This window comes from Parambassis ranga, chromosome 7 (assembly GCF_900634625.1).
Source record: "Parambassis ranga chromosome 7, fParRan2.1, whole genome shotgun sequence".
Classification (NCBI taxonomy): Eukaryota; Metazoa; Chordata; class Actinopteri; family Ambassidae; genus Parambassis; species Parambassis ranga.
This window is the reverse complement of record NC_041028.1, coordinates 7,864,432-7,873,368: the sequence shown is the minus strand read 5'-3', so window position 1 is coordinate 7,873,368 and position 8,937 is coordinate 7,864,432. Positions and strand designations below refer to the sequence as shown.

The 8,937-nt window shown below is 42.0% G+C and overlaps 1 protein-coding gene across 1 annotated transcript; it reads right to left on the bottom strand.

Annotated features, from left to right (window-relative positions):
* Nucleotides 1-121: 121 nt before the first annotated feature.
* LOC114438203 (transmembrane prolyl 4-hydroxylase-like) lies at nucleotides 122-8,447 on the bottom strand. Its single transcript, XM_028409397.1, has 9 exons — nucleotides 7,698-8,447; nucleotides 7,495-7,576; nucleotides 3,574-3,770; nucleotides 3,371-3,461; nucleotides 2,404-2,566; nucleotides 2,123-2,308; nucleotides 1,933-2,023; nucleotides 1,649-1,772; nucleotides 122-1,050 (listed from the first exon to the last, which is right to left on the bottom strand). The coding sequence occupies exons 1-9, from the start codon at nucleotides 8,061-8,063 to the stop codon at nucleotides 836-838; spliced, it is 1,515 nt and encodes a 504-aa protein (XP_028265198.1). The 5' UTR covers nucleotides 8,064-8,447; the 3' UTR covers nucleotides 122-835.
* Between the last annotated feature and the right edge of the window lie 490 nt (nucleotides 8,448-8,937).

The window sequence follows — 8,937 nt, the reverse complement described above, 5'->3', positions numbered from 1 at the left end:
GGGTGACATCTAGTGGTTATTGTAGGGTGTATCAGGAGCAAACATCAATGACAGCGTCACTAATAAAACACTTCTTTATATATTTCAGAACATATGACAAACACAATGAAACAAAGGGACAATTTCAGTGCAACATCAAGCTGTAATAAATATGTATCGTCTTACATTAAACACCCGGTGGTGGCAATAAATAACATTCAAATAAATAGACTCAGACAATTAAATGTTTTGATATGTGAGAATAATGAACACAAGAGTTGGTATAACAAATACCCATGATGGAATTCCATTTTTGTCCAGTCCTGCCTTTGTAATAAGTAAAGCAGTTCCTTAAATAATAAATAACACTTCCTTATATAAAAGCTCTTAGACTCTGGAAACATTGTGACATACAAGACCACACAAAAAAACACCCTTCCCCTCAGGAACACATTCACACATAGATATTATGATATGGCAAAAGGCTTCAGCATAATAGGGGTAGATGGCTGATAAAACTAAGTGGAAGGCAGGTAAGTGGGTGTATCTCCTAGACATGACTGCATCTTTTCCACGCATGGAATCTAATCAGTAATATTTTTTTAAGGCGGAATTTCATACAGACTGGCATTCACTCTTATTTCTATATTGTGAGCAAACCAATTCATATATTCCCACAATTCTACACAAATAATAAGTGATACAATTATCCAAACTAACAAAGATCTACTGAAAGGAGGAGATATGTGATGCTATTTTGTGCAATTTCCATTCTGATACTATGAAAACATCTGCCACGCTGGCTCCATAGATGCCAGACTCGGTGGTAAAATTCTGTTTGCTTTGTCTTGCCCAGCTATAGATCCTGATGGAGGTCACTGTGTGAGAGAGACTGGTAATGGTCCTCTAGGCCTGACTTAGCTTGACGCTTTTGAGCAACTAGTCTCTGGTAGCGGGCCTGCTGGTGGTAATCTGGATCCACATTTACCCAGCTGTTGGCCACCCACTTCACCCCACGCCTGACTGGGCAGTCACCGTGCAGGGAATACTCATCTAACTCACCCATCCAACCTGAGGAAGCCACAAGAAGAAAAGGGACAGCATTTAAGGAGGAGGAATAGGCGTAGAAACAGATAAAATCAAGCTGTATTGAAGTTTCAGATACAACACTGAATGATTTAAGGGCAAAAGAAGAAGCAAAAGAAAACACCTACAGGAATCTACTTGCATATAAAGATATGCATCATATGAGTCAACTTTTAAAGCAGACATCCCAAAGCAAAGGAAAGTAAAGAGCAGAACAAATGAGAGGTCTAAGAGGTGACAGAACCTGCAGCAAATGGCAATGAATAATCAATCATAATCCATCACAAGTGCATTTCAGCAATGCAAATAAAATAAACCCCGCTCTGAATCATCTGGTGTTTATTCAAGTTATTAGCAACTAGAGTGGATAATGGGATATGACGCCATTGACAGGTGCCTAAAATAAATCACAGTTGTAATGAATACAATTAAATATTTCAGCATTGTCGACTCAGTTCAACACTTGGATCTCTGTAGATTCAGGCCTAATGGGTAACTAGTTGACATACACTGCTACCTAAAATAGGACTCTATTTTAAATATATTAAAAACTGTATATACAGATAAAGTTTTCTCTGCTTACCTCGGCCATCAGAGAGATGGTTGTACCAAAGAAGAGCTGTCCCTGCAGTAGGTTTGATTCTCAGATTGCCTCTGCCACATGTCTCTTGGGTGTTAGTCAAATCAACTCCATCCTGGACCAGTGCCTGGGAGACACAAAAAATAAACAGCTTGGGTCTAAGCTTGTGCTTGGGGATTATCAGACACAGTAAGGACACATTCAAGTTTTATTTTTTCACGGTGAATGGAAAAAAAGGGAGAGAAAGATTTGTTCCATGTGAATGTAGATTGGAGAAGCACACTTACCTGCTCCTCATAGGTACGATTGTCTGCCACAGGAAAGGTGGATTCCCCCCCTTCCTCTACAGAGCTGAGGTAGAATAACACGGTGAGATACCTGTAATGAAATGAGAAAAGCAACAATTGCAAATAATTGGGAAATTGTCTATGATAACAAAAAAGATGACTTTAATAAATTTTTCCAGATCTTACATACCTGCAAGAGACTTCTGTGAGAGCAGACGCATTTCCTGCCAGTTGTGTGTGTGCACAGATCGTTTCCGAGTGGGAAGGACTGCTGTCATGATGTGCATTACTGAAGTCCCCAAGCTCATAGCGGATTACCTGCAGTGGTTCACTCAGTCCCACCAATGCAGAAGGCATTCGGGTTAGACTGATTACTCTGAGAGAAAAAATAGGAAAGCAAAATAGTGTGTAAAATTCAACTACATTAACTGGGGTTACCTTGACCATGGCAAAGAATGCGTATGTAGTCACCTGTTCCTGAGTGTCAGCAGGACATGGTGAGATCCTCCACCTTGGTAAAGCCATGTGTGCTTGCTCCTCTCTTTAAACTGACTGTGGAGCTTTCCACTTTGCTGATGTCCTGGATTCTGAGACACATCATAAACACGCCTAAATTCCCCCAATGTCAGCATCCCTGCAAAAAAACACAGAGGTAGAGAAATGACTTTCTGTGCAGTATCATATTTTTAATACAGAAATTAGTATTGACTTCTTGGACGGAAGACCTAGCAGCCTCCCTTCTCTCTTTTCTTCCATTCCTTCCCTCTTTATCCAACCGTGTAAATGATTGTCTGGCCCCCATCAGTTCCCCTGGGAGGCCGCGCCCCAGCCGCAACAATAGCTCTGGGGTGCCAGAGAAGAGGTTGCCGGGGAAGGGGGGGAGGTGGGTCTAACCAAAGAGTGTGGAGGAGGGAGCTGGGGGATACAGGGTATCCGGGGGAAAACTAAGAAAAAGAGGCTGGAGAATAATCAGCTTTTAATGAGACAGAAAGAGGCACATCCGGACTGCGATGTGTGAAATGCCTGGTACAATGATTATCAGGTCAAACGGTGTCACCCCTCTTCCTGCCTTGTCACTCACAAAAACTTGCACGCACACAGCCACCCTTCAACCATTTACTGTACTTTTTACCAGTGCACAGCCACTGCAAAAATATCAATATCTGACATTTTTAAATATCTTTTACAAGTAAAGAAGGGGTTGGTGGAGTCATAGAAGTTTTTGAGGAAAAGAGGGACAAAAATCAAAATGTCAACCATATTATTATGTTTAAATCATGGTATAGCTGGATCCAACAAATACCCATGCCAACTTCACTTATTTGGTGCAGGAATGTGTACAAACTATACACGTTCTCACTAAAGACATATATGAAGTCATATAAGTTAGTGGGGTATATGTACAGTGTGATGAAGCTACATAGTTTGCCACACAGACCTGTTGGGCAGGCTTCAAGACCAGTCAGTATCTGCCGTAAATTGTCTGCACTCAACCAAGTTCCATCACGAGACCGTGAATGGCTCACAATCTGGAGGTTAGAAGCAGAATGTTATTTTAACAAAAGGCATGTAACATGTTGCAAAATCTCTTTTCCTCCAGCATTTGTTTGGAAAGTGGATGCAGAACGTTTCTTTAGTCACCTCCTGCTTCTGAAGCAGCCCGTCTTGGTTCAAGTCCAGCAGACTGAAGACTTCTTCTGTGCTGAGGGAAAGTAGTGGCTGGTTTGACTCCACTTGTCCCTGGCTGGGTGCTGTTGTCTGGCTGTCCATCAGACCCTTGAGCTGAGCCAGCTGCACCACCATACGGCACTCCTCTTCAGTCAGGAAACCAGGGATCTCTGATAAGAGACAAGTGACAGTTTTTTAAAAATCTACAGATTAAAGCAGGATCAATGAGATATGACCCATCAAAGGGATCAGTTTGTAGTTAAGGCAAGGCCAATCAAAAACATGTAGAGTGTGGCTGACATTTAGTTCAAATTGCTTGTGGACTAACTGTTATGAATAATGACTCACACATTCACACATTAACTTAACACATGACTGTTAAGTACCAGCAAAGCCACAAAGTAATAAAAGCCAAATAAAACTGAAGCATTAAAGCCAGCAACTTTTGTCTATTCAATCAAATTCCCTGATAAACAAATCATTTTTAAATTAACACTATTTCTGTAAACACACAAGTCAAATGGAACTATATTATAGAGGTGAATTGGTGAGTGACTGATTGGCCTTAAGTGGATTAAAAAGATTCTTGTAGACAGTGTTCTCTTGATCTGTCAGACGACCAATGTGATTAACAAACAAAAGCCCTCAGCTGATCAATGCAAGCTAACAAAATCAAGAAAATCCCAATGAAATAATGTATACCTACTCTTATTTAATTAGAGTTCTGGTGGTTAAGCACAGAAACCATTTAGCGACAGTGTAATACAGACTGTGTATATAATGAGTACAAGCTATTCCCTATTGTCATTCCACATTGAGTCATTTGTGGTATAGCTGTCCCATGGGCAGTTTTAATGAGCCACGATACTGGACCTCTTACAGAGGGTGTACAATGCATAGGCTTCTGGGAGTCAGTAAGTGCTGATATTAGTTTCGACAAAGAAGTAACACAATCAGAATTTGGGTTGTTGATTCTAATAAAACAACTGTTTTTCTTTTACTAAAAGTATTATCTAAAGCGTGAAAATACAAAGTACTGTTTCATGATTTTTCCCCGTTTTCTTTCAGTCATTTCCCCTCCTAATAAAAGGCTTCCGGCAGGTTGGCTGCATGTACAGTAGAGGCCTTGTTTGTCACCCGTGTCTTTTACACTGTACCCTTAGTTAATTCCTATTGTCCAGTCAAGCCTCATTAATCTGGATAACTGATATGAATGCAGAGGGACTGAGCCTTCCTCTTCTCCCTCCCACTGCTGCCTCTTTTTCTCCCCCGGAAAGGAAGTGACCTGCTTGTTTGAACAGGAATCAGGCCACGGATACACAGCAGGACAAGACCAATTTTGTTTTGTATCATACACACATATTCTTTCTCTCTCACACACTCTTTCACACACACACGGTAATATGTGCACACAGGTCTACCCTCACACTTGAAGTATCTTTTCATTTGAGCATCTACAGGCTTTTATGAGCTATAGGTATGCATGAACACACTTTTAACTCAAGATGTAAACCTAGGATACAAAAGGCTGAAAGGTCAGAACAGGACAAGGTGGGCAGGAACAAAATGTGGGATGGACATGGTGGAAGAGTTTCACTAGAACTAGTCTCAATCACAAAAGTGTAATTAAGGCACAAAATCAAGTGTAATAAAATACCAAACATATAATTGTAAATCTTTCATGCTGTTAAAAACACTTAAATTAACAAAGCTATACAAGCGGATCCACATCTCTCCAAACACTTAAATAGGTACTCCACCCCTTTGCCCTACTGTTCTCTACACCTCCCCTTCCTATGCAAATCTGTTCACCGCCCTCTATAAATGCACTTATCCTGTCGCCCAAACCTCCACTTTCACACAGAGAATATCTTCAGAATTTGTTTCAACTTTTGTCCCAAGATGACTGCAGTACTCTGTCCTCATTTTTCATCCAGAGTGACATCTAATTCAGCCTCCCTGCTATTTCTTCTTCTGCTTACTGGGCCTACTAGCCCATTAGCGCTTAGTGCTGGTAGAGTAAAGACAGGGCTTGAGGGACGAGTTAGGGCAGAGAGCAGGGTGCGATCTGGAGCAAAAGACAAAGGCAGGGACTGGGCAAGTACCGGTATTGTGGAAACAGGATTTGGAGATACTCATGTTTCTAAGCCTGGAGTTGCTATTGGAGAGGATGGTGATGCGTGGGAGGAACCTGGTGCTACAACAAACTTCAGGTCCACACATTCAGACAGCGAAGGAGGACTATGGGAACCCCGCAGCTCTTCTCGCTGTGTACCCATTCCGTCAGGCATGGCCTTGTGCCAAAACATTGGCTACGACGCCATGAGGATGCCCAACTTGCTGGGCCATGAGTCTCCAGCGGAGGCTGTTCAGCAGAGTGCCAGCTGGCTGCCACTACTTGCCAGAGAGTGTCATCCGGACGCCCGCATCTTCCTATGCTCTCTCTTTGCTCCCATCTGCCTTGACAGGTAAGCAAATATTTTTTTTTTTACATGGCAAAACTTCTTTTAACCAATAACCACCCATTGTTACACAGAAGTAGTGTTCATTGCCCAGTGGAATAAATACGAATTTTTAAAATGATCCATAAAACCAGGGTCATTAAGGGATAATGCCCTATGCAAATTGGCTAGTCTCAGTAGAAAGGCTCTAGTTTCACAGAAAACCAAGTCACCATAATCTTTGTCACATTAGCACCTCTCAGCTGAAGAAAAACAAGCACCCAAAACATTACATTGTGTGTACCCGGGCACTTGATTCAAATGCACTCATCTAATGGTTGCCATTGATGTTCTCTCTCTACCATCAGAGTTATATCGCCCTGCAGAAGTTTGTGTGAGTCTGTAAGGGACAGCTGTGCACCAATCATGAGTTGCTATGGCTACCCCTGGCCTGAAATTTTGCATTGTGATCAGTATCCAGCAGACCATCTTATGTGTATCTCTTCCATCACCAACACCAACACCACTGTTGTTCACACAGGAAGGCGGAGAGGTGAGAAACTGAGAAACTGAGTCTGTGTACACAGACACACATGCTTTAGTCCATTCAACAAATGATTCAATTTGTGTTTCGACTCTTTTAGTGCCTCAGGCAAGCTGTCAGGATTGTGAACTGGAAGAGGCCTCTTCTTTAAAGGATACACTAGAAACGTTTTGTAAGAGTGATTTTGGTGAGTACCAGTTATCTTTCACTCGTAACCTTTTCAGGCACCTATTTACCTAATTGATGTTATCACTAAGGCTTTGTGTTTATCTGCTGTGTTTCCAGTTGTGAAACTGCGTCTGACAAGGCTCAAATATAGTCCGATAAGTCTGTCTCAGTTCTCGCTGGCTTCTAAACTGGACGTCTTCAAGCACGGACCTCTGTTAGGTGGGCAGATCCGCTCACGTATTGAGTTGTGGCTGGAGAGGGATGCTACCTGTGTGAGAAACATGACGCGGCAACATCCGCGGGGCGGCACCTTCCTGGTAACAGGCACGGTGCAGGGGGAGCACCTAGTGGTCACCAAGGCTTTCGCCTGGCAAAAACGAGACAAGGACCTGATGGCGGCTGCACGCAAATGGAAACATCACCGATGCAGGAACTAGGATTACGTGTTCATGTAGATAATTCAATATAACTGCATTAACTCTATGGTAAGTGGGTAGCGTTTAGGATTTAACCATTATCTTTTAAATCATGTCTAAACAAAGGGGTTATGGATTGTGCAGTGAGCTGGTGCACAAAGGTGCAAATCTAATCTCTAAACCTGGTTTATTAGAGAAATGTACATATCTGTGAATTTTAACTTAATATTACTGCTCTATATTTGTATGGCTTTGAGAATGATTAAATTTTGTGATCAATCAATCAGAGTGAAATCCCAGTTATTCACTTGCACTATGTACCTACCAAACAGCAGAGGCTTTAGGCTGAGTGTCCTCATCTCATGTATTTTGTTTGGCACAATGGACACACGCTGAACATGTCCAACCTGCAAAGACATAGAAGAAAACATCAATACATGATCTAAAAACTCACACACTTTTAACTAGTAAGAAGCATTGATTAGTGCTAGGTGATGTTATCACACTGAAATGACACCCGTTTCTCACCCGTATACCCTCAATGCGAGGCAGGCTGAAACTCTCACTGTACTCCTCCACATGGAGCTCTCTTGCAGATGGGTCGGGATGGGGCAGTTGATTTTCACTGTCGCTAGCTGAGGCTGAGGAGCCCCCGTCTCCCCTGACCAGATCCCCAGGTCCGTTGTTGTAGTGCACGTAGAGTAGCAGGGCAATAACATTCAGGATGTACACATGAAAAAATACCATGACCACAACAAAATATGCCCTGGAGCAGACATTACTCCTCTGTATGTTCAGCCGAGTGGAGCGAAAGGGGGGGTTGTTGTAGGGTGATGATGAGGATTCGTCGCTGGATAGTTCGTGATCTATAGAGTTTTCCTGAACATCTTCCATTTTTTGCGCCAAACGATTGCTAATCAATCGCAATGGAAAGTCAGATATTAAAATGTAATGTTACTACCAGAGTTGGTCAGATTAGCTCTCCCTGATAACGTACACGGGTTGTTTAGCATTAGCAATCCCAGCTAGCTACATACGGAGCAACCTTCTGGTTGTTTCGATAGTAATCCTCGCTGTCGTCTTTTCTGCTTTTACCCAAAGAAACAAGGCAGCTTCGGGCGAAAAAGCTGGTGTGTCGACTGCCTTGTTCTATGATAAATGTATGTCTCATCATAACTAAACTCCTAATCCTGTTTAACTGATGCGCTGCCCCTAACAACCTACCTAACAACAAGATTGACAAGCTAACGAATCGGGACGGCAAAATCTGCCATTTTGTGAGCTGCAGCAAACCGGTTGCGACCCCTACCGGTCAACGCCAGGACAGACAGGTTTTTGCCAACAATCAGATGAGGTACTGGCCCTCAAGAGAGATTCAAATGGGGACAAAAATACTGCAGTAGAGGCTTAGCTGTCCAGCTCCAGAAAATGTCTTAAAGGCCACATTTTATTTATTTTATAGGTCGATAGAACAAATGTTGAGCTCTATATGATCGGGATATCCTTTAATCACAAACACAACAAATTCTGCCACATAATGGTGATATAAGAACATGTCTTAAACACATCTTCAGCCTTTAAATGTTTTTTTTAATTGAATATTTACGTAACTAGCTAGAATAACTAGAATAAATAACAGAATCAGCACAGAATTGGTGGTGATTGACAAAAAAAGCTTTCAAATGTAATATCAACATGACATGGGCTAAAAATTAAGATAAATCATCATCTGAAGAAATATGTGCAAATACAGGCCCTAGGAATCAGT